The sequence below is a fragment of the Diplotaxodon limnothrissa genome, linkage group LG15 (genome assembly GCF_057381915.1).
Source record: "Diplotaxodon limnothrissa isolate DT_005_m linkage group LG15, D_limnothrissa_male_GT1.1, whole genome shotgun sequence".
NCBI classification, from domain to species: domain Eukaryota; kingdom Metazoa; phylum Chordata; class Actinopteri; order Cichliformes; family Cichlidae; genus Diplotaxodon; species Diplotaxodon limnothrissa.
Window position 1 is genome coordinate 19,047,423 of NC_140610.1, and position 25,908 is coordinate 19,073,330.

At 38.7% G+C, this 25,908-nt stretch overlaps 2 protein-coding genes across 6 annotated transcripts in view; one reads left to right on the forward strand and one right to left on the reverse strand.

The window, feature by feature from the left end:
• Positions 1–1,226: 1,226 nt before the first annotated feature.
• Positions 1,227–3,809, reverse strand: LOC146617399 (toll-like receptor 5). Its single transcript, XM_085373611.1, has 2 exons — positions 3,759–3,809; positions 1,227–3,104 (listed from the first exon to the last, which is right to left on the reverse strand). The coding sequence occupies exons 1-2, from the start codon at positions 3,807–3,809 to the stop codon at positions 1,227–1,229; spliced, it is 1,929 nt and encodes a 642-aa protein (XP_085229737.1).
• Positions 3,810–9,638: 5,829 nt separating this feature from the next.
• The window catches only part of LOC146617400 (dystrobrevin beta-like), a 45,930-nt gene continuing 29,660 nt past the window's right edge, over positions 9,639–25,908 (forward strand). For 2 of the 5 annotated variants that reach the window (XM_085373303.1, XM_085373308.1), the window contains exons 1-4: positions 15,514–15,743; positions 19,799–19,850; positions 25,344–25,435; positions 25,590–25,670. In XM_085373303.1, coding sequence (XP_085229429.1) covers positions 25,345–25,435; positions 25,590–25,670 — 172 coding nt within the window. In that variant the 5' untranslated portion in view covers positions 15,514–15,743; positions 19,799–19,850; position 25,344. Of the gene's footprint in view, positions 9,869–15,513; positions 15,744–19,798; positions 19,851–23,435; positions 23,505–25,343; positions 25,436–25,589; positions 25,671–25,908 lie in introns of those variants that run through there. The other 3 variants (XM_085373304.1, XM_085373305.1, XM_085373307.1) reach the window with 3 other exon arrangements.

A 25,908-nucleotide genomic window follows, 5' to 3' on the forward strand; every position in this document is an offset into this window, starting at 1 on the left:
CCCTTCATTTTCCTCAGGTGGTGTTTAGTTTCAGAAAAGAAATGTTTGGAAAAAGGAGATTGTGCAAAAACTTTGAATATCGTCAGCCTCGTCATGTCCTTAAGTACATATTTAGTACTAACATGTTGGCTCTTGACTAATAAACAAAATATTTAAAGCAACTAATTAATGTTAAATATGTTTACCTCCATATTTGTAACTGGGATTAGTTTTGTAGTTTTAGTGGATGATGTTCAATGTGTACTTGCAGATATCTGTGTGATCGAGTCAGTCTGAAAAAGGTTTAATAGATCAGCAAGTGCAATTAGTCTTTTCTCTCTTCCCTCAAATTTGTGCTTGTTTTTCTTTTCTTTTTTTCCTTTTAAAGGATTCACTTCATATCCCTTTAATCGTTCCCTGACCCCTTTCAGATTTTGCATGGACTACTTAATTTGCCTCGACCTCTACATAGGGTGCTGTTGTGGATGAATCTGTTTAAAACCCCCTGAATTTCTGGCAGCTTCAAATCAGCCTGAATCTACTGGAGAATGTTCATCCATCTGTTTGTCTCCTATATGGATCCTCTTCTTGTTTAAGTTAAGTAGAGCCTCTTCCAGCATCCACAGGGGTCCTGGACAGGACAGCAAGTGATTGTTCTGGAGCTCCATCTGCTGTTGATATCATAGAATAACATGCATCGCTTTTGTGGAAGGTTTAGAAATGAGTACTTCAGAAGGAAAGCTCAGGTTGAGCAGTTTGCACACAAAGTTAGAGAAGTAAGGTTGACATGCTCTGGACGTGTGCCGACGAGGAATGGAGGATATGCTGGACGACGACTGGTGAAGATGGACCTCCAGGCAAAAGGCATGAAGACCATAGGGCGAGATGTTGGCAGGTGATCTGCTGCAGCGACCCCTAAAGGAAGCAGCTAAAAGAACAAGACTTAAAATTGCAGTACTGAGCTTGTCTGGACTTTTACTCAACAAAAAGTAAGTAACATGCCACAATATTATGCGGCCCCTTAATGGCCCCTGAATTTTTAAACATCCTGAATTCACCCCCAGCTTTTCATGAGAAGAGACCATAGCTTTAACTGGATTTTTTTTTATTACATCTGGGTTGGTTTCAAATTCAGATCACATGCACAACTTTAATCAATGATACATGACACTGGTACACTCCTCCAGCGATTATTTCATCATGATTTTTCAGCTGAGAAATACATTTCTGCTCTTTTTTAGCTGCTTTCACTGCTGTGAGACCCTAGCAGAAAACTCTATCAGAGGAACATTATAGACACTAGCAGGAAATTCACATCTGAGCTCTTCAACAGGACTCAGCAGCGTCACGTTGGTCTCATTCAACCAAGTCAGGAAGCTCTTCAGATCAGCGTTGCAGTGGAATCGGTTCATCCGGAGATCGAGGAAGCTCAGAGAGCGGAAAGTGGCAGGGTTAGGCGAGGCTATGAAGTTGTTGGAAAGGTAGAGTGCTTTTAGACTTGTTGGAAATACGTCAGGCTGGATATATGTTAAGGCGTTGTACGAGAGGTCCATCTCTCTTACTGAAGTGAGGCCCTTGAAAACACCTTGAGGGAGCGACTGCAGCGCATTGAAGCTCAAATTGAGACCAGCAACATGCCCAAAATTGTCAAACAGATTGAGACATTTACCCTGAGCCCAAACAGACTGCAGGGAGCTGCTGTGAAGATCAAGAACTGTGAGATTATTCAGACTGACTCGTCTGCTGAAGGAGCAACTCCTGATTCTGTTTCCTCCATAAAAGAGATGCCTCAGCCGTTTTAAACCGGTCAAAATGGTGGAGACATCCTCCAAGTCTGTTAATCTGTTGTCCTGAAGGTCTAGATGCATGAGGTTACTGGCAAACTGAGAGATGCTTCTCACTGATGAGGGTGCCAACTTGTTGTCATTTAGTAAAAGGAAATCTAAACTTGGTAGAGGAGCAGGGAAGCCTAAATCTCTCAGAGAGTTTCCTGTTAGATATAATAATTTCAGGTTGGGAAGTCGACTAAATGACTGATAACCCAATGCACCAATGTGATTATGAGACAAATCTAATACCTGGAGGTTTGTCAGAGAAGCAAATGTGTAAGAATAGATTTCCCCAAGCAGGTTGTGTGACAGGTTGAGCACTTTTAAATGATCCTGAAGACCTTCAAAGGCATTTCTGTGTATTTGATTCACTTTGTTTTGGGATATATCAATGATTGTGACTTCTTTCAGTGAACTAAACACTCCCTGTTGCAATGCAAATATTCTGCTTTTAGACAGATCCAAAGAGAGGACTGAACTGTTGTGCAAGCCTTCAAATGTGCTGCGATCTGGATCAGGAAGATTGTTGAATGAAAATCCTCTGCCCATGTGCCCTGACATTTTCAGATGGGAGATTTTTGTCCCCTCGATGGCTTTGAAGAACTGCGTGCACTGGCCCACACCAAACCCGTTGCTTGACAAATCGAGTGTCTGAAAGGTCAGATCTCTGAAAGGATTCCCACATTTGTTCCAGTCAAACTTACCGCTGGACATCTCTCTCAGGTACACTGAGTTTAAGTTCAGAACTGTGAAGGTTTTTCCCTGAAAGGCAGCAAGATCAGACTCACAAATTTTATCAATTTTGTTCAGCTTGAGATTTAGGTCTTTCAAATGAGTCATGTTGACAAAGAAGGGAGAAGGCTGGAGTCTTTTTATGTCGTTACCAAAGAGGCTCAGAGTTTGTAGGGACAGCAGCGGTTCTAGATATTTGTCCCTAAGTATAGATTCTTTAAGTGAGCAGTAATCCAGGTTGAGAATCTGTAGACTTGCCAACCCATCAAAGGCCTGCGGCTCCAGTTGAAGCCCGACGTTAAAGTCGAGTGAAAGCCTCCTCAGATGTTTTTGTCTGCTGAAGGCGTGGTTCCTGATCACAAGCTGTGCATGCTGTCGTCCGAGGTCCAGCACCTGCAGCTCCTCAAGGCCTGACAGGGAGGTGGAGTTGATCTCACTGATGTGGTTCATCTCCAGGTACAAATGGGTGATGTCAGGAGGGAGAGGAGGAACCGAGCGGAGGTTCTGGAAACCACAGTATGCTATGGAGCCCTTTATGAGGCATGATGGGAAACAGCCCGGCACCTGGAAGTTGCACATAGAAATATAGTCGAAGCAGTCAGTCATCAGAGTGAATCAGTCAGCTTCCACAAACACAGATACAGAAGCTCTTTCATACCACACATGAGTTATCATAATACATCTCTGTGTTGCTTTGTTGTTTTTGAAATCCTTTATTTTACTTCTTCTTATTGTTTTGCTATTATTGTTATCATTGATGTTATTTTTTTTTATCACTGTAATTATTCTGGATCTATAATAGTAGGATTTCTCAAAACTTTAAGTATTTATCAAGTATTTATTCTTTTTTGTAGTTGTTAAGGACTTTATGTTTGTTTTAATGGCAAAAATTAGACTCTAAATTGTATCATTCTCCTACTGTGAGAAATTTACCGCTAATATCTGAATAATTTCAGAGTCCTCTCAAAGATTTGAACTATATCAGAATACAGTGATAACACTGAGCACCACAGACAAAAGAAATAAATCAAGTGCAAATGAAAGCTGACGAGCAGAAGCAACCCCAAAACAAACTATTCTTTTTAAAACATGTAAATCATTTTTGACCTCTCTCAGTTAGAGTAGTTTCCCTCCACACATTCAGAGCTGCTTTGTATATAATTTACATCTCACACACTATATAAAAATTCACATGTATGATAAGTTTACATTACTAACCTGCAGGAAAACACAGATGGCAACCGCCTGAAGTCCCACCGTCCACATCATCCTGTTCCTTAAAGAAATCCTCTTTGAATCTTCGGTCTTCGATGAAAAAAAACCCCCCGATGCGGCCTGTCGAAAGCAAAAATCTGAATTCTGCAGAAGACTTTACCGCAGCGTTTTTATCTGTGAGTGTTTGCGTGACATGTGCTGGGAGGTACATCGACCCCACAGCGTAACCATGACGCTGAAAGGGATTTCCTATTTTCTTCTGCAAAGTCCAGCTTTACAACATGAAGGGAAGTACCTTGTTTACGTCCTGGGGCTAGTCCAGTACACCAGGTTGCACAATTGGTCCAAAAACATATGTTGCAGGTTTTTAATTATGCAAGTTACCATCAGCCTTCATGATATTATCTAAAGGTTTATGTTTGAAGACCATGGTTCTGGTTTTGATTACACTGTTGTTTGGTGACTCTGAGTTTTTGTGATGCTGTTGGGATCTGGGATCCTGTTTTGCTTTTGTGATGTTTCCAGTCTGTGTTTACTGTGTTTGCTCCTGTCTCCATGTTTACGATTTGTCTTTTGGTCATTTCCTGCTCTTGTTTTGGATTTTCCTTCCGTTCTGCCTGAAAGCCTTTGTCATTTTTCCCAACTACACGTCCTTCAGTCCTCTTAGCTCCTTTCCTTATGTCTTATTCCTTCAGATGCCCCCGGAAGACATGAGGAAGGAGATTCAAGCATAAAGGAATCAAGGCAGCAGGCCAGAATGGGGCATCATCACTGTGAAGCGATGTCGGTTAAATATAATGCTTCATAAATTGTTTTCTCTTATTAAAAAAACGTTTTTAATGACTTCATGTGTAACAGTGGGTATGAATGACATTGTCTTACAGTTTGAATATTCCTCTTTTACACACTGAAGGTAAGAACCCTTCTGTAAAGGATACACCTGTGCATCCTAGATTATACATCCTCTGGATGTTTTCTAGGATCTGAAAATCCTACAACAAATCACAGTGAGTTTGATTTCTAGGTCACAGGCAGGAGGAAGGAGGACAAAGGAGACAAGGTAGCACAAATTAGAGAAATGGGAAAAGCCTAAAGTTGCATCTTTGTTTTGCTTTTTTTTTTTGTTGGGTTTCCTTTATGCTCATTTCTGTATTTATTCATTCTTCCTTTTGGACTTTGCTTTTTGACCTGGCTCCCATGTTCTTTTCTTTCTGGCTGGGATTTCTGTTTGCTCCCCTTGAATTCTGCTTTGGATTTTTCTCAGTGATTCTCAGGATGTGCAATCATGTTACAGCCTTTAAAAAGCTTTCAACTGTAGGCACTAATAGACATATTAGTGTCCCTGAACAGCATTGTAGATATTTTTGTAGCCAAATAGTCTGCAATTGGCATGGTTTAGCATTACAGTATATAGACAATCAATAGTTATTTGTTATTAGCTTGTTGTAGATGCATTTACCTTTAAAAGGCCTTTTTTGACAGTATCCTTTTCATATTTCATTGATTACTTTAACATGACATCATGCTGTGGCTTTGCTCTGAACTCTTAAAGCTTTTTACTGCCCGTAACCTTTTTTTTAAATGTTTTATTCTTTTACTTTTTCTTGTTGTTATTATAATTAATGTTATTATTGACATGTTTGCTATTCAACTATTGTGACATTAAATAAATAAAAACCTTTATTTAGAGTTTATTAGTGTTCTTGTTTCTACTTCTCTTGTCCATGTTTTCAGATATCTGTATAACTTCTTATGTCTTCTGTCTGTTTTGCACATTTTGGCCTCATTTTTATTTTTTATTTTCAACTGAGCTTTTTTTTGTCCTATTGTACTCTATTTAAGCTATGCTGCTGTTAGGTGTGTTCAGTCTTTTTGCCTGCTACAACATATTTATCTCTGAACTTCTGGAATTGATCTCTCCCACCACATTTAGATTTTGATGTGATAGCTTTTTAATAGCCTGTAGATATGAATAGCTCAGTTCATCTGCAGGTGTTGATGTTAGATGTGAAGTTCTCTTATGTGCTGAACATATTTGGACACATCTGGATGTACCTGTAACAGGAAACCGTTTTAGTCACGTTTGTTCTTATTTTTTTTTCCTGTTATGCAATCAATTTGTACATTATGTCACTGAGTTACTCTCTTTCCTCTCACAGTTTCCCAACAGCACTCTTGCTCTTTCACGCATCAATCCTTTTCTGGTTTCTTTGTCACGTGTTGATTAATCCTTTTGGTACTCACCTAGGGAAGTTCGGCACAGAGGTGTACTGTATGTCTCAAAGTGATGAGTAAGCCATCTGAAACTGCTTAACAAGTCAGTTTGCACTCTAAAGTAAAGAGTCAAATAATGATTTCCAATATTTTAGCTGCATAATCAGTGAAGAGGTGTTTATAATGCAACAGCTCTCAGTGTGGGAAGAAGAGGTGTTTACTGGAGTGTGCGTAATTACTTAATCAGAAAGACAAGTAGCTGTCATAATACGATCAAATTTTAATTTTCATTGTAAGCTCATCTACTCTAATGAAACACTCCAGTGTAGATAAGTGTGTGTGTGCGTGTGTGTGGTGTGATCACACAGCGCTGTTGAATTTCACAACCTTGGGAGAGTAAAGGTTGCGTGAAAGGAAGAGACACAGAGGTGGCCCGGCATTGTGCCAGTAATGCTACAGCAGTAATTAACACACAGAAGCTGACGATGAAGGTCACAACAATCCATGATAACAATATTGTAAGGCTACAGTGCCGTGTCAGTCATTATTTTCAGTACTAAAAAGTTGCCTGGACATTTCAAGTATTCTTCCTGGACATACTGAATGTCTTTATTCCAATGGCTTTATCTAATCAGCTGTGGAAAACCAAAAAAATGAACAAATCTCAGTTAAATTTCACAGCAGATTTGGAAACTAGCAAATATTCACCTTAATTAATTGCATTTTTCCTTTTAAAAATAGACTTGTGATACTTAAGACAAAAAACAATGCTGAACGCTAAAAAACCTGAAACATGACATCATTTCCAGAAAATTAAAAACATTTTCAAATTGGAGTGTTTATCAAACAATTTGGATTTTTTTCTTTTAAGAAATTAAATAATTTTTTTATATATGTGTTTTAATTGGTATCATTTTTGCTACATATGGCATTTTTCATCAATTTATTTGGGTTTTTCTTGAAAAAAAATCCCACTAATGATGTAGAGGTCTCACAAAAAACTTATGTATCAGATACATATATTATAAATGTGATATTACATTAGCTACACTGTAATCTTTACAGTGCAGCTTTATGCAAGTAATGAGTGCAGATGGAGAGTTAAGCTTAGACTTTGTAATGCTCAAAGAACATGGTGTCACTGTTTGTGAAGAGTACTATGATACAGGTGGTAATGCATTTTGTGCCATAACTGCAGCACAGCTCTGGATCTTGTTCCTTGCTTGAGTCACTGGAGTTTGTAGGCTCAGCTTTAGCATCACTTTAGTACAAACATTAATTTAAAATATTCTCAAAGGTAATTTTCCTCCTTATCCTCAAATTTCATTCAAGCAGCTGCAGTGGTGTATGGTTGCAATGCAAAGCTGCTGGAGTGCAGACTCCCACTACAGAGGCTTCCAGGTAACTGCCAGGAATGGATGCATTAAGTGCTGTACCATTGTAGTAGTAGAGAATGTAAACGATGGACTACCTTCTGGGTCTGAAAAGCTAGCATGGGAGCTCCTTAAACATGCAGTTCCTTTAGTGACTCCTGTGGTTGGCAAAATGACTTCTGGCCCTCACCTTTGACCTCATCAACACTTTCCTGATGACTTCATGGGATCGTCACACATTTCAGGTCCTACCTAATAAAACATTGAGCTCATTTGGTAAATTATGGTCATTCCAAGAGTCAGCAAGGAGGGTAATCCAGGATATGCTCATTTGCTATTTGTAAATCACAAGTCGACAGCCAGTGAGTGAGCAGTTGCACACTAGGTCATCACGTCTGGTTTCAAAACGCCAAGATGGCAATAATGAAAATGCTCATTGCTTATAACATGACTGCAAAAAATAAATGGGTGGACAACCAGTAATCTGGACTTCTTTTGTTCATGTAGTTTGTTTTTTAGTTTAGCCCTGCTATAGGGAAGTTGTATTAGACAAAGAACTATTGTAGTGGAGTCAAACAGAGACTTAAAAACAATACACACTGTCCACTTGGGACATTGTGTAGGCTTCTGACCTGTCCTTTTTGATCTTTGATATTATCTTTGTGTGTCTTTCTCTGTTAAAGGAAACTCTTCAAACAATCAGCATTTAACCTACTGGCACAGGATCATTGCTGTCAGGCTACATGCTGGATGTTTCCCTTCTGTGTAGCCAAAATGACGGAATAATGGACATGAACGCAGTACACAGCACTACCATTGATATTTGGGGCTGGTTTATCCTAGTGGTCAATCACAGTATGGCAATGACACAAATGTCATGTGACCCAAAAAGCATTATCCCTGTAGACTATCATTATAAAACAACATCTGTAAAAACAGCTGCTTGCAGCCCATGAGAGTCATATTTGAAAAACCAAGTAAAAAAAAAGTGGCTTTTATTTGTGTGATGTCATCATAATATAAAGTTTATGGGCCCGGTAAGAGTGTGAATGGGCCTGGGGGAGGAAGTGCAATAATCAGCAAGCTGCACCTGGAAAGCTTCTCTGGTTCATGCACATGGATGTACTGAGGAAAAATGGAAACTGTGCACAAAGTTATTAAGGAAACTCCTCTAAATTCTTCTTTTTTTTTAAGCAAGAGAACTGTTGGCATGATGTTCTTTTCAAGAAATGCTGTTTCATAAAGTACCAGATGTAACAGGACTCAAACCTTCCAAAAAGTTCAACTGTTGTTACAGTCCACAAAATGTTTTGTTTTGTTTTGTTAGCAAATGTGAGACGAGCCTTTGTGTTCTCTTTGGTCAGCAGCGGTTTTCATCTTGGAATGCTCCCATGGATGCGATTTTTGCCCAGTATTTTTCTTATTGTTGAATCTTGAACTCTGACCTTAACTGAGGCAAGAGAGGCCTGCAGTTCTTTAGATGTTCTGGGTTGTATTTTGACCTTCTGTATGAGTCGTCGACACATTCTTGAACTCCTGGGAAGATTTACACCTGTTCCAAGTTTTCTCATTTGCGGATAATGGCTTTCACTGTAATTTGCTGGAGTAACCCTTTCCAGACTGATAGATGTCAAACACTGGTAGCACTATATAATAATGACACACTATTAAATATTGTTAAGGTATTAATTTAATTCATCGGTCATACATAGTCATCCTTAATATGGCATTTATAAATGCAAATATATTATTATGACTATGATCATATTTTTTTCTTTGCATGGTGGAACATATCTCTATTTATAAATGACATACTAAGAAGGAGTACTGATAGATAAATAAAAAAAAAAAATTGAATTATAATTTAAAAATTACGTTTTGTAATTATTTGAATTATTTTTTTCTAATATAAAAATTGTTTGATGATCTGACACGTTTAAGCCTGAAAAATATGCAAAAATGTAGGAAATTAGGAAAGTGGCAAATACTTTCACAGCACTGTAGCACTAAGACAGTTAGTATTTTTAGTTAGAGATGGGACATGATAAGGTTCTTTTTTGGGGGGGGGGGATGTGAACCCAAACGCTAACTTTGCCCTGGGCCCCCTATGCAGCTCAGTCGGCATTCCTTTTATTCTTGAAGTACATGTCCTTTTATTGAGCGAGTAAAGTCGGACGAACTGTACTACTGACTGTGAAGTGTGCTCGTTTTGTGTCAGTGGCAGCTCTGAGCCGAGGGGAGGGGGCAGGACTGACTGAGAGGAGTGACTTTCTTTCAAAAATAGTTCACTTCTTCATCACAGCAGCAACCGGTGCAGCAGCAGAGGCAGCAGCAGCGGGTATGAAACATGGCTCGTCACGGAAATAAGTAACGGGACCGAGGGACGCTGTTATTTAAACCGAGGAGGACGCCAGAAAGTACCGCGAAAAAAGAAAGAAAGAAACCGAGATACATCTAAAGTCGGAGCCACACGTTTCAGTGTTGATGTTGGTGTTTGGACGCGAATACCTGCCGAAAATAATCCCGGTGAGTGCAGCTCGTCTCTCAGAGGATGTTAAAGGCTTATAACATGATGCTGGAGCAGTAGTTTCACGATTTATCCGCATTAACAACGACTTTCGGTGTGAAATGTACCAGAGTTAGTCAGTGAGAGGTCTGAGGAACACATTCATTCGGTGGAACAAGGTGAACAGGGAGTTAAAACTTTCCTGCAACATGGCCGCTCAGATGTCACTCAGCTTCCCAGAAGTAGGCAGAACTAAAAATGAGCTTTCACTCGACCCTATTTAAACGTAAATACGAGTCCAGAAAGTCTTTAATAAACCTGTTTAAAGAAAGGTTAGACTCAAACGAGAGTCCAAAGCGGTGTCCGTCCCTGTCCGGAGTGTTAGACCTAAGTCCTGCCCACTTTTTAAATCAAAACTTTAGTCCTCTCATATGGGAGGAACGTTACTCCATTCAAAAAACTGTCAATTTTACGTTTCTTGGATGATTGCCAAACACCTAAACTTTCTAAAGCATAATTTAATACTTTTTTGACATTATAAAGAGTCATTATAAAATTCGGCCCACACCTGGGGTGTAATTAAAGCACACACACACACACACACACACACACACACACACATATATATATATGTGTGCCTATGTGCAGTTATGGTCAATACGCTGAATGCAAACAGATGTAGTTGGCTGATAATGCTTTGGTTTTTCATAATCAATCATGTGACCGGTTAGGTGAGAGGAAATGTTTTAATAACTCGAAACCACTGATAAGCCATTTCATGTGACATGTGCGGGTCAAACGAAATGATTTATGACACCACAGCCTGCCAAAAGATGCTACTGGAGATAACCAAAGCATTTAGGGGGAGTCTAGCAGAGCATGACAGCACCCAAGCCATCCATATCCAGCTCTCAAGTGTGCTCAGCTGGGTCTCCTTCTGCAGTAGCACATATTAAAGTTAAACTCAAAGTCGATTACATTCCTGCACTTCTCTTTGCTGCAGTGAGGAAAATATCACAAATTTAATTGATAAAGTCTCAAATTCTACATTTAGAAGTGTGAAGTAACCCTCCGAATTGACCCTGAAATACCAAATTGCAGTCTGGCTTCATTGGGATGGTGAAACAAAAATATACTGTGAAAGGTTTATGTTTAAATCCCCTATAAATGGTATATATACAAGCATATGTCCAATCCTGCTTATAAGTGTAGTCAGCCCCTAAAAGGCCAGAATCCTAATTTTCATTCTCAGTTAATCTAATGCATTTTTCTTCAGTCCATTCAAAAAAATAAAAAATTCACTTTACTGTTATTTAGATCCCAGCGTGGCATCTTCAGCAGTTAAAATCCTCAAAAATGTTCGCGTTACTGTTACGTTTAACAAGAAGGGCGTCAAATCTGCACACCTGAGACTAGGGCTGCCACGATTTGTCGACTAGTCACGATTACGTCGACTATCAAAATCGTCGACGACTGATTTAATAGTCGACGTGTCGTTTGAAGCTTTGTAAGATCGCAAAAGACGCAGGAATAATAGCAGGATTTAAGAGTGTAATAACGGACTGAAACAGAAGATGGCAGCACTGCATGTACAAGGATTCCAGCTGCCGTTAAACCCAGAAGAAGAAGAAGTAGCTGTGTCCCAGAATTCATAGCGCGGCCCAGCTTAGTTTCCAACAATGGCGGTAGCTAGTTAGTTTTAATATTACTCTTATTATTCTTTCTGGGTCACAAAATAAACGTTTAACATATTTTCAGGCGAGAATGTAGCTGTGTAAACCTCAAATATCGGCTCAGTTTTCGGAGACGTCTGTTACCCACTAGCTCGATAGCTAGCCGGGGGCTAGGTCACTAGCGCCGTGAGAACACCGGACTCCCGGCAAATTGTTTTCAAACCCACCGCCGTCTTTCGCGACTCAGGTTAAATATATATGAGTCACTTAGATAAATTAAAAATGTTGTTGTTTGGCCTTTTTTTTTTTTTTTTTTTTTTTTTAGTATTTTATTTGTTCCTGAGTAAATCGGTTTGGCTGAGATTAAAGTTATAGTTTTTACACAGCTGAATAAACGTCAAGCAGACAGCTGATTATCAGAAGTGTGAGATGCTGGAGAATATACCCCGGTGTCCTGTTATATTTTAGATAGCAAGGAGTTTATTAAACTTTACCGAAACAATCTGCAAATTTCATTAAAATTGAATAAACTATCATCTTGTCTTTATTTTTAGTTAGCACCTTAAAAGCTTAAAGCTGTAAGCTAATGATAGTTATATAAGCTGTAGTTTTACATCCAGTGGATGATGATCTGATTAGTCGACTAATCGCAAAAATAATCGGTGACTAGTCGACTATCAAAATAATCGTTTGTGGCAGCCCTACCTGAGACACTACAACCAAATAATGTGTGTCCTTTTTACCTGAATCATGATTGAAAAAGTTAAATCAGTGTCAAAATTGATGCATATTATGATACTTAACTTTCTCAGGTATTATTTACTTGGCTGATAATGAGATTATTTCAGAGTGTCAGTGTTTCTCTGTCCTTCTCAAACCAAACTGAATTGGCATTCAAACTTCAGGTAGAAAATAAACAGTCTTTATTTTTTTAACAATATCTAAACAGTCAGGTTCATAGCAATCAGAGTAGCTGTGACTAAACACAGGAAACTGTAGGAAAAGTAGACTTCTTCAGACTTTTCCTCCCCGTGGAGGAAGTTGAAAGGAGATGGAAGGCAGTGAAAATAGAGCGATTGCAGTAACTGATTATTTGTGTCTCACACTATCCCCCGAAGGCACATTTTCCTTGGTAGATACATATTATGCACTTTAATTGAGCAGTGGGCGATTTGTTTACACCTTTAGTGGAACATAATGAAAGGGGAAGCAAAAATTAGCCATTCCTTTTTTCCAGGCATCCAGTCAAAACCTTGCATACGATAACCAGGCATTTAAAAAGTAGCGACTGTTTTACCTGATTTACCTGCAGAGATTCTGTGTCTTTGCACCATCTCTCACTTCGTTGCGTTTCATCTCAGTCTCCTCGTGGAAAGCTTTCATTGTCTTCTGATCTGCAGCAGTGTTACTGTCTCCTCTGTGGGTGGGAAGATAATAGAGGTGAGGTTGAAACCTATGATTACCCACCTCTGCTTTGTATAATTTCTCAGGAATTAAATTACAGTGAAATGGAAGCATTCTGCATTTTGCATGTTGGAGCAGCTGCTCATAGGGATTTCTGACTGTTTACTCTCAGGCATGCTTGATGCTTCTGAGTTTGATGGCTTGCAGCAGTGCAGTAAAATGCAGTGTAATGACAGGCTTGTTTTCAGTGCAGAATTACAAGTTTAGGAGTAAATTTGTATAAGAGCTTGTTTTAAATTCCTGTAATAGTTAGTCCGCGATGATTGACACTACAGTTTGCATGGTTGGAGCTGCCTGTTTGTCCCACCAACTGAACATTTTTAGTGTTACTCTGGTGTCTCTGTGCTGTCTTGAGACACAACTTTCACTTCCCATCTCTGTCACTTTGTTTTTCTCCGGCCTCGTCATCCTGTTGCTTGCAACATTTGTTTCTCACCGTTTGCTTCCTTCCGGCTTCTTGGTGGATCTCGATTTCTCAGTGTTTTTCTTCTTATCTTCAAATCTTTGTCATGTAGTCAAAAACAAAAAACAGTTTCATGTGAATTTGTCGGTCTATATTTTATGTAGGAAGATCATGAAAATCTGAGTGGCAATATATGTATACTTGCTAAAGTTAAAGGCTTGTTCTATAGTAGTTTTCAATTTGCTATTACCACATTGCAGTGTTTTGAAGTCAACTGTGGCCTGAACTAGAGTAGCAAGATTTACTACTTCAGTGATTCTCCAGAACTTTTTAAATATTACAAATTACCAAGATTTTTTATTAGTCTGAATCCAAAAGCAGTCTGACTTTGATGACTTTATTATCAGATAATCCAGTCAAACATGTTTTTTTTTAAATGTTTGTAAAATGTTTTTTCTAGTATCACTGAAACAAGAAAGAAGCAACAGACCAAGATTGTCTAAATAAATCAAATTTAGAACAATTTAAAATGCTTTCATGGATAAAGGAAACAGTACAGGTATGATAAACACAAACTCAGCCATTAAAACGGTATTTCTGTGAAAAATATGTTTGGGTACTCTGATAAAATATTTTGTATGAGGGTTAATTTGGCCACAGCAGAGTTGCTGCACACTTCTAAATAAAATTAGATCATCCATAAATGAGGCACTGTGTTTAAAAATGGCTGTAATTCATAATGTTTTTAACCACAGCGGTATACAGAGGCAAAATTACTAATACTTATAAACCTGACTGTACTTGTTTTGTCAGACTTACTTTACTGTCACCTGTTGCAAAGAAGTGCATTAAATACTGTCTGATATGCAGCTATTAAACAGCTCAATAACCCCTACAACAAACTTAAAAAACAAACTTTCTTTACAGTAAATCGCTTCATATCTGCAGATCAGAACATGCACCTCCTCTGTCAGTCCTCCAGACAGCCGTGGCATGCTAGCTGTATATCTTAAATGTGAAATGAGAGATGTGCTGCTTCTGTTTTTACCTGCCTGGCGACGGCCCCGGGGTTGCGCAGGGTCAGTCTGACTGTCTCTTTTTGCAGCTTAGAGATTGAAGGTCACGGGGGAGAGGCTGGAGACGCGGGGAGAGTTTTGATTTCAGTTCAGTGCAATCAAAAGTGTCCCTTAAAGAATAAAAGGCCCTAAGAAAGGGCATTAGTGGAGTCTATGTTTTGATTTGTAGTTTGTTTTTGTTTGGTTTTTTTTTTTTAATTTTCTTAGAGTTGTCAAGGTATTTAAATGACAAATGCAATCTTTTTTTGTTATTATTTTGAGGAATAAAGTAAAATATTTGGAACTTGTCAAATTAGAAATGATCAACTTCTGTTTACTGATGGGTTTGTTGATGTCATTTTTCCCCCTGTAGTGTCACATATTAGAAGAGAATTGCAAGAAGTTGTAACTACCCCACTGTGGAAAATTTAAAGTCCACCTCTTAAGCATTATACATTATTTTCTGTCACGTATATAATGCCACAGTATTTTCAGTATTTTAGTCAACTTACTTTCACTCCATACTTTGCAGATACTGGCCCTTCACGGCCCGCAGTTTGTGAAATATTGAGCTAAAAGTTGGGGGAAGAGATGTTAAAGTGGAGCCAATGAGGTTTATTTTGAACTGTGACTCTTGTAAAGCTTCTTTAGCTGAGTCACAGAATAAAAATACGGAGATGGGACTGAGCATAGTAGATCCAGGGTAATACTAAATCTAGTACAAATACAGCTACCAAGTGACAATTTATTTGGCCTCCATTAAGCTTTCGCCATTAAGCTTCAGGACCCTTGAGACTGAGCCAAACCAGCCATTAATGCACTCAGCCACAGAAAAATTCAAGTGTCTCAGTTGTGTGAAACTTGAACTTTTAAATAATTAATTTAGAAAAATACTGCAGAGCTTTTATTTTATTTTTTTGTCTGGCCAAAAAGCCTCACCTGTTTTACAGTGACGTGTCATTTAGAGGATAAATGGAGCTCGGAGGTATTTCAGAAACGTCAGTGTCTAAAGTTGCAGCATGCACTACTGTAAGCTCATCATGTGTGACACGCACACTAGTTATGTCCTGTCAAGGCAGTCGGTGAGAATAGTGAGCAGCTGCAAGTGGTAATGTGGTCATGTGGCATGTATAGTGTGCGTGCAGTGTTAGAAGGGTGGTAAACAACACCGTGTCTGCCTAACGCCCGTTTCTGTATCGGTGTTGTCGTGTCAAAGTTTTAGCTTTTGGATTCACGCACAGATCGCAGCGGTGAATTGCGCGTGGGTGCTGGAAGAGAGGGATTTTTGGTATTTAAACTGGTAGGTGTGTGTGTTTGTGAAAGAGAAAGTGGTGTTTGTGTGAGGGAATATCATGTGTGTTTGTTTTTTATTCAAGGACCATTTGTCATGCTCACGTGTTAAGCCTGTAAAAGTGTAACTGCTGTTTTGATGAGGTACTTAGGTGGTGTGTGTGTGTATGTGTGTGTGGGGGGGTAGCTGTTAATGAACAGGTGCACTGGCTGGGTGGTCAGCACTGGTGCAACGCCCAGTTTTCACACTATGACAACATACGTGGCACACTAAAGATGCATCGAGTGCAAAGTTCTTGGCATGTATCGCTTTTTAAAATGTTAATTCTGATGTTATATTTGTTTTGGTTATTTACTCTGCTAACATTATAAAGACACAGGCAGCCTCGTAGGCGGTACAAAAGATGGATGAAGTTACCCATTGGTTATGAAGCTCAAAGCTTTTAGCCACCAGAGTGTTTTTTGACACCAGATGTGATGAGCGAGGGGTGGATCTGTCAGTGCATGCTCATTGGCTAATATCTTGTGACTGACAAGTTGTTGGTCAGTTTCTTTCGGAGTTAGCCAGTCTTTCATCTCACGTCTCCAGCTGATTCAAAATGCTGCTGCATGTCCTTGTGAAGTTCTTGTTTTTGTTTTTTATCTTTAAATGGTCTTGCCCCAGTCTTCTTCTCTGAGCTGTTTTACTTAAACTCCTGTCCGAGCTGCTAAATCATCTGAAAAGTTATTCTTGCATATACAGAAATCTAAAGAAAGCTCAGAGAAAGCTCACTGTTGCCCCTAGATTATGGAATAAATTGCCTAGTACGTTAGACAGGCACCTACATTGTCCATTTTAAAAATTCATCTTAAAGCGCCTTTATACTTTTTGGCCTTTGACTCAGCATGAGACGATGATCCTACTTGTTTTTAATTATAATTGGTTTTTTTAAGTTTTCATTGTATACATTATGTTGTGTACAGTGTTTATCCTTATCTGCTTTTGCCATTTTTCCAGTGCTTTATAAATAAAGTTGACATGGTACTCCTCCTTTATGACTCAGTAAATGACCATAATTTGCAAAATGGACTTAAAATTGATTTTTAAGTGGAAGTCTTTGCAATCATAAGACTTTGCACCATACTGTGTGATCATGAAAATTTATCTGATTGGACGAACGATAAGGACAAAAACAAATGCATGGCTCCTAACAGACAGCATGTCACTGTGATTGTTTTTTTTGTTTTTTGTTTTTTGTTTTTATGCCTTCTGATCAGTTTGGATGCTTGCTTCTGCCATTGAAAACAAAATACTGCCATCTCAAAATTTCAGCTTAAATTTTGTCTTACTGACTGTTTATCTCAAACTGAGATAACTAAGTTCAAATTTTGAGATATAACTTCGAAATTTGGACTTAAGGATGGCTATTATTATTATTATTATTATTATTATTATTATTATTATTATTATATCATTATATATGCAAGCTTCCATAGAGCGATGCAGTAGTCAGGTGGGTGGAGCGTCTGTGGGCACAGCCAGAGCTGTTTGTCTTAAATGACCATATTTGGGAAATCCACTCACATCATACAGGAGCTGAAACTATATACAGTGAATGTTGTATAGAGTTCGTTAAGAAAGTGCTTAAAACAACCAAAATAAGCATTCAGAGTTCACATACACAACTAATAGCTGATTAGTGCTACGACTGCAGTTCAGACCATCTACATTTGTGGAGAAAGATTTAAAATCCTGTGTGAAACTTGCCTTAAACTGTTTTCCCTGCATTCTCACATATTTCTTTTAGAGTTTTATTGGACAATATTTGTGGGGCAGTGTTTATTTGTGGGAGCCAGTGGTGGGGCATGAAGGACCAGAGAAATAATATTCTTTGTTGTGGGTGGATTGCTGACTCTGCTGCTGTTGAGAGCCTGTCATTATAGTTATGTTTTGTTGGCACTTGGCAGCTGTTCGGTTTTTGCTGTCTTTTCTTATATTTGTCTATAAAACACTAGATTATCTGGTGCAGAAGCACTCAGCATGTACTGTTGCTTTTAACAAAGGAATGGAGCGCGTCAGTCAAAAATAATGATGCTTTGTTTCCAGCTCTTAGAGAATATGGAAGAGAGTATGGTATTAATTTAGTGTCGAGTCTTAGTTTTATAAATTCAGCATGCAGATCAGCAACGTGAGAAATGAAAAAGTATGGTTTAATCTATACATGGGTACAAGGAAAGGGACAAAGGAAAACTAATCAGTTCCCTAAAATTTCCCCAAATCCTGCAGCGAATGTCGTGTGCATGTGTGCACCAAAAGAGCCACACACCAACAAGTTATTAAATAGAATAATAATACTTACTGATATATACTTTGTGATTATAAATAACAGAGAAAGCATCAGCTGTCTCTTCATTAAGTTTCTAAACTTTCAAAATAAGAGCATAGAACTTGTCCAGTAGTAAATAGATCAATGAAGATGAAAACATACACTTCACAGTGGCTAAAACTTTGGCCGAGCTTTCCCTCATGCAGTGGTGCAGGTCTGTTCTGTGACAATATTAAAAGTTTGAGTTAACTGTACTGTGTAAGTAATTCGTATCCATAAATATGACCGTTTATTTGTTAATCACTTCAGTCTGTAAATGCTTATGTTTTATTCAGTCATTTTATTAAGGGCTGACTGTGCACCAGACTGACACACAAAAATTAACCTTTTCTAATGCAAAGTTCTTGGGTTTTTAGAACAAAGACCCAGAATATAATTTTATTTATATAGCACCAAATCACAACAACAGTTGCCTCAACTTGCTTTGTATTGTAAAGACCCTATAATAATATTAGAGAGAAAACCCCAACAATCAGACGTCCTCCTATGAAAAAGCATTTGGTGAAAGTGGGAAGGAAAAACTCCCTTTTAACAGGAAGAAACCTCTAGCAGAACCAGGCTCAGGTAGGGGTGGTGATCTCTGGGCTTGACAGGTAGGAAACAGGACATTGTGGAGGAGAGATGAATAATAATGAATTAACTATTTACTAAGACTTACTTTAAAACAGTCTGTCATGTGTACCAAAATCCATGTATTTCAACAAGTTTCTTTTCCGCCCTTTGCCAACGTTTTCTCAGTCTGGCCCTCTGTGAAAAGAAGAATCTGCCTACCCCTGCTCTAATCAGTGTTTCGCTCAGATTTGGGCTGTACTTGTGGTGGAAACATTGTTGTGGAGGACACTGTACCATTCAGTTATCTTAATAAGTATCTACTCTGGAATTGTGACAATTAAATACCAGAGCACTGTAATCAGCTCAAACACTATTGAGTTTCTCATGCCAGGGATGGACTCTGTAGTCGTCGTTTAGCTCTATAGTCATTAACCAGTTTTCCACCTGCTGCAGGTTCTGGTTAGAGAGTTGGCCAAAGTCATGAAATCTATTTTTCTTAATCAAATAACAGAGAAATGTGTGGACTTCTACAAAGTAATTTAAACCGCTGCTTTAAACACGCTGCTAAAGTTATATGTGGACAAATTGCACTTTCCTACCCAGAGGGGAGTTTTGAGCCAGGGCTCAATCAGCTGAATGGTAGAAAAGTGACCGCACAGCAGTTATGAAACACAAGACATGAGGGGCTACAGTTGGCTCGTAAGTGGGCAATAAACTTCCAACATAAGAGCATGGAGATTGTCCACTGGTATATAAGCTGCGGAAGGTGCCGTTCATTTGGACTAAAAAAAAACAATGAAAAGCTAAGAAAAGTTTTATTACCCCACAGCTGTAAAAGGGCTGATGGGGTATTGTCATCAGCCACCCGGGTAGGCGGTGTGGATGTTTGTGAATGCGATAACTTGAGAACAAGGCGGCATAGGATTTTGAAATCCATATGTGTGTCTAGTGGGAGGCTGATGAGTAGCACTGTCAGAACTCAAATCATAAACTAAATTGACCAAAGAGTGATTGTAGATGAGTATAAACATATGTGCGGGTCTCCAACTAATGTGTAGGGATCTCGAGGTGTGGTGAGTCCTCAAGGAGTCTTTGAAAGGCTGGAAACACTCAAACTGCCTTTCTCTTGTCTCTGTCTCTCTGCTAGACGACCTTTATTGAGACTCCTCTGTCCTGTGTGACCCCCCTGACACAGAGAGGTATGACCGCGCACACACACACACACACACACACACACACACACACACACACACACACACACACACACACTCATATAATGGTGATAATAGTAATGAAGTTCATCTTTATTCCACCTTTCAAAAATAAGTGCTTTAGAAGAAAGCAGGAAACAAACAGGAAAATAAACACTTAAGAGGCGATAAAAAAGGAAATAGGAATAAAATTAATTAAAATAACATAAAAAATGTAAAACAAGTGAATAAAAAGCAAATATAACATAATTAAAAGAAAAAGATTAATAAAAATTATGTAAGGATATGGAAATAATAAAAATATGTGTTTAAGAGGGATTTAAATGGCAATAGTGATGTCATGTCAAAAGAACCAATCAACTTTGGTCCTCAGTGGAATTGTCATCAGAATTTAACCAGGTCTCTGTTAGCGGGAAAACATCAGTTTTGTTGATGATAAAATCAAGGATAATAAGAGAGAGGTCTCAAGGAAACCAAAACTGATGGTGTGGTGAGAATTATGAGGTAAATTTAAAATGTTGTAAGGTTCGATGGGGTTCTGTAGGAATATTACTTGACTTCTGGGACTATTCTATGTTGTTTACTCCTATACTTTGATCTCCAACTACCAATAAAGATAACTGGCGGTGAGTCAGGGCTGAGGAGGTAGAGGCTGTCAGCAGTTTGATCCCTGCACTGAGCAAGGCTCCCTTTTGGGACTGTCTGTGCCATGTCTATGAAGCCTGACAGTAGTGAGTATTTCTTCTTTGGGTCATCGGAGAGTCCTAGCAACATACATCACCACTAGGATACAGAGTGTGTGCTCAGAGTAATGTGTTTGTTTCCATAAAGCTCAGCAAATGTTAGCGCTAATAAAACACCAGGGTGCAACACCAATGTGCATCTCCACCCACACAGAAAAGGAGCCGCTGTAAATACTCTCCAGGTCTCTTCTCTTTTAAGTTCTCGCCCCCTGTACTTTAGGAGTTCAAGTATACAAAGTAAGGTAATGAGAGCCCCTACTCTGTTAGTCAACACTTAGCTTTACAAATCAGTAATACAGGTATTTACTGTAAAGACACTTTTATTTTGCAAACAGACCACTTCAGCAGTAATCCACCATGACTTTAGCTTCTTTGTTTTTGGTACCTAGTTTTGTATATTACATTTTCCCTCGTGTTCAGCCCTTTTGTGTCAAGTCTCTGTGATGTTCCACTTGTTTATTTCCTGTTTTATTTTGCCATTTTGTTTACTTCCTTTGTCTGATTTTTCTGTGATTAGCTTTAGCCGTGTTCCCCTCTTGTTTCCTCTTCCCTCATCACCTTGTGTATTTGTTGTGATCATTTCCACTGGCCCTTTTTTGAGTTGTCCCACTTAGCTGTGCTGTTCCTACTGTTTTTCCCAGTGCTTCCTAGTGCCTCTTTTTGTTTCTGGACTGACAGTTGTTCATTTTAAGCAATAGAGTCTTAACTTTATGTTCAACCTCTGCCTACCACTGCATTTGGATCCTCTATCTTCCACCACACCTCTCACAGCTGAATCTGATAGTGTTAGCCCATAAATTAGCACTTCAGTACCTTTGCATTAGTCACTGTTTAGAATAATGCTCTTGTAATAATAATATTGGCTGACAGAAAATGAAGGAAAGCATAATAGTTCCCCTTTAAACCAGAGGTGACCTGTGACCTCCATTTCATGCTATTTCTGCCTGAAGCAACGTCATAGTTTCTGTTACTGATGCTGCTACTCTCCACATGCATGCACATAGAAGGGTGGGAAGGTCCGAAAACAGAGCCATGCCATGAAATATAAATCACTGCAGGTGGAAATAGCAGTCCTGTTTTGACTAAAGGGGTCCTGACACAAATAGTGCTGGAACTGTTTCACCCACCAGCCTACTGTATTTAATTCAGCCTTTATTTTATGATGTCGGGCTTATTTAGGCAGCTGCGAGTACACGAGTTCAGTGACCTGGGTGAAAGTTTGTTTGATATCAGAGTTTTGTTTTAAATAAATCTGAGTGGATTCCCTGTGACTTAACTTTGTACTCTGAACTAGTGATTAGGAAAACAACAGCTAAGCTATTTTTATCCTTTTTTTGCATAGTTTTGGTTAATTGTGGGAAGCATAATTATATCTATGATGATTTAAAGGTTTTAGAGTTAAATTAGGAAGCACAGCTCACAGACCAAATGTTCCTCTGTGTCAGCTTTATACATGCAGACAGACAGACAGACAGACAGGGTGTAGTTATCACCAAGGCCAGGCTGGAAATAACAGTTTACTCACCAGGAGAGTCCACTGTGGTAACTGAGGAGCTGGTGAGACTTTTGGAAACAGTCACAGTTCTGTTTTTGGCTCATGCCTGTGACCAGTGAAAAAAAAAATCTGTTCAGTGAAGTCATTAAACTTTTAATTTACCCTCAACAGCCACCGATTCAGGCGCCTTGCCCTTGGATATTGGAAGCTAAAGATATTTCTGAGGTAAATTAAGAGGTTAATTAAACATATGCTACTTTGAGAGTCAATTAACAGTCATTTTACAAGCACAGATGCTTAAAATTTAATGGTCGCACATTCTTACATGTGATTGGACACTAAATAACTTTGTAATTTCACTCTTGGTTGGACAAAATACACAGTTGGACCGCCTGGGGATTTAGTGCATTTGTCATGCAGTAGTAAACAAAATTATAAAGGTCTACCCTCTTTCTATCAAAGTAGGAACAGATGCCAAAACAAAATTGCTTACTTTGAATGGCTCCTCAGGCCCCAAATCAGGTGAAGGCATGAGTCAGCTTGTTAATGCATTTATTTGTGATTTTCCAGATTTTACTGAACACGTTTAATAGCTTCATCTGTTTGTTCTGGGACCATGTGATCTCCACAAACTACACTCTGCTGTCGCATGCATCCATTGACTTTATGAAATTTGTAAAAAGGGATGTAGCCACAGAGTCTGAAGCTAATGCGGTCCCTTAAAACCTGCATTCTTTTTAATGGCCAGCAGGGGGCGACTCCTGTGGTTGCAGAGAAAAATAGGTCTGTTTGTATAGAAGTTTACAGGGTAAAAAAAGCCTTTAGGTTCCTCACTCTCAGGCCCTCGTAAATAATTTCCTCACGACTTGTGGGCTTTGTCACTAGTTTTAGGTCGTATTAATGAAGTTGTTCCAGAGTGTAGTGGTTTACAGTATGGTGTAACAAGTGTAAGACCCATAGTTTGATCCTGGGACTCTTTGGGGTTGGGTCAGGAAATGTATCTGGCATTAAAAATCTGCCAACTCAAACATGCAGAGCTACCTGATTTGGTGACCCCTTGTGACTAAGGATGATTATCCAGGGTATGGTCATTTTGTGAGCCCATAGACATTGCACTAAAATGCTTTAAAAATTTGTCAACGCCACAAAGAGGGCCAGCCCCAGTTTTGGTGTCCAGAATTAGTAGAGATAGGAGCGAGGAACGGTTCTGCCTATTTTCATTTTTGTTCTGTTTTTTTAATCTGCTCGAGTAGCTTTGCATGACTCACAGTCTGAAAGTAATTCTTATTTATCTTACACTAGCACCTCTTTTTTTTTCTTTTTTTTTTTTTAAAGATCATCTTCCCTTTTGGAAAACTTCCTTCTGATTGGTTGCACCTTGTAAACAGAAGGTTTGATCAGCAGGTGGGTGTGGTTTCTGTGAATCTGAGATAACCCTATTAAAGGTTATGCCCTCTCACTCACCTCATACACAGCTAAGAGCAGAGAAAAGGAGGGTTTAGAGCAGCTTTTGGCTCATGGGGATTACTTGTGAAAGCTCTGACCTCATTAAGCTGAAATGTTTGGTATCACTCAAACACTATATGACAGAATGTTGTCACTTTAACAGACTTGTAAAGACGGCAGTGTCTTACAAGGGCTGCAAGTTACACATATACTTGACTAACTTATATCAGCCTGTCTGAGTCTGTGTGAGACAGAAGTAGCACTGAAACAGCAAGTTTTAACTGCTGCATAAACATGTAAATGTGTGTGAGAGACTAACTGGAAGGAGGGATCCTTCTTTTGTCTGAATGAAGCATGAAGTCTCCTGGGAAGCTTTCAAATCCTCTCTGGAATGTGTGTGTGTGTGTGTGTGTGTGTGTGTGTGTGTGTGTGTGTGTGTGTGTGTCACATTTGAACAGGGAATGCAAATATTTGTGTGTGATTCACTTTTGTGGTGTAGTGTAACTGTTGCCATGGTGACCCTGACCTCTGGTGATTTCTTTGTTACCTGACAACTTCTTTCTTTCTTTCACCTTATTTTATTTCCTTTTTACGTCCTCATGTCTTTTGTTCTTTTTGTTTAATTTCTTTGTTTCTTTCTTTCCCTCTCTTCCTCGCTCTTCCCTCTGTATCCTTGTTTAATCCTTGTTTAATTGTCCTTGTTCAGTGCCAGCCTACAGCTCAGGTTTCATCAGCTGCTCTCGTTATTAAGTTTATTTACCGAGCTCTCAGCTCATCCTCTGGTGGCCCTGAACTTGACTGTCTGGCTCTAGTTTTTGTTTGCAGCTGGGAGTGTCTGCATGAGTCTGCATGTGTACACAGTAAAGTTACAGTATTTCGTTATATTAAACCAGTTGTTTCCTGTAGACTTAGTTTTCTAACAGGTCTAATACAAAAAAGAACCCTGATGATGTTGTTTTGTTTAATGTTTTTCTGTGAAGACCATATATAGAAATGTGCGGAGTTCAAACCAATTCACATAAACTCAAAACGCAGAAGAAAGAACATCAATGGAAATCAGAAATAAGAGCTTTGAGAGCACTCTGATACACTGTAGCAGTTAATTTAAATTAATTTAGTTTTTAAGTCCATTAAATGTATCAACATGATCTTTTAAAAAAAAGAGATAATTGGTGTAAAGAGTGTAAAGACGCAATTTCTGATCTTTAGAAATGGTTCTTAAAAATCCACCCATTCATGTTTTTGCAAGACACCGTGATGTCAGCATCACCTGTATATGTTAAACATGTATGTTAAACATGTACAGGTGCATTACATTGACACAGATATCTGTGTATTATTGACGGGCTATTAATAAGCTCAATAGTTGCACAAACTTCTGGGTCTTTACCATATATTAAAATATATTGTCAGATTATTTATTTGAAATGCTCCAGGGCATGAATAGCAGAAACACCTGGCCAGAAGTCCACTGAAAAGAAATATTTTCTTTGCAGTCTGTCAAAATTTCAGAATATTAAATCAGTTTTTACTCAAATTTACTTACTAAAAATTGGGCAATTAATTTGGAGTTGTCAAGTTGAAATTTTTACTTGCAGATGGCAAAATGTGTTTTTCTTTTTTCAGTAGCAGAAACAAGCCTCATTAGCTATTCATGTAGATTTTCTTTTAGCTAATTATCTCGTTTTTCTTGTGAGTTACCCGATTTTGTAGCTCTTTGTTGTTTAAAACTTAAACCCTTTATAACCCTTGTTGTGTACTGAGCATTTATTGTAATGTTTTGTGTGTATTGTGCAGGATGGTGATGGAGGAGGGGGGGCAGAGAGACAGAGGGAGGAGAGCTCCAGCAACGGCGCAAGCAGAGGAGAGGCGGATTTTCCTGGAGCTCGGTGAGCGAGTTTGAGCCTTCGTTTAACTCCTAAATGTTTCTTCAACCATGTCAACGCTTCCTTAAAAATAAATATACCTTCTTAAATAGATCACACTAGTTGCACTGAGACTGAGGAGAGCTATTTACTGATGCTGTGTTTCTTCTTTTGACAGGGGAGCAGAACTTTGATGCCATTTATCTGTCAACATATCGAACAGCCTGCAAGCTCAGATTTATACAGAAGAGATGCAACTGTGAGTCAGAACTGGCCTCGTTTACAACAGAAAGATGCGTTATTAAAATACTCATGTGTCAGTTTAGGCTGATGTAAAAGGGAAAATTTTTACATTGTGACATATTATTATAATAATAAAATGAGTGCAGAAAAATTTGATCAAAATCTTACTTTTTATTGTAAATAGTGAAGCATTGCACATCTTTCAACACCTATCAAACGATAAGATTCTTAAAGTTAAAAAGAATTTAAATACT

Excerpts from the sequence above, each read along its gene's own strand:
- LOC146617399 (XM_085373611.1), bottom strand. The coding sequence starts at position 3,809 with ATGATGTGGACGGTGGGACTTCAGGCGGTTGCCATCTGTGTTTTCCTG. Across the intron at positions 3,105-3,758 it reads CCATCTGTGTTTTCCTGCAG|GTGCCGGGCTGTTTCCCATC; the intron begins GTTAGTAATGTA and ends TGCAACTTCCAG.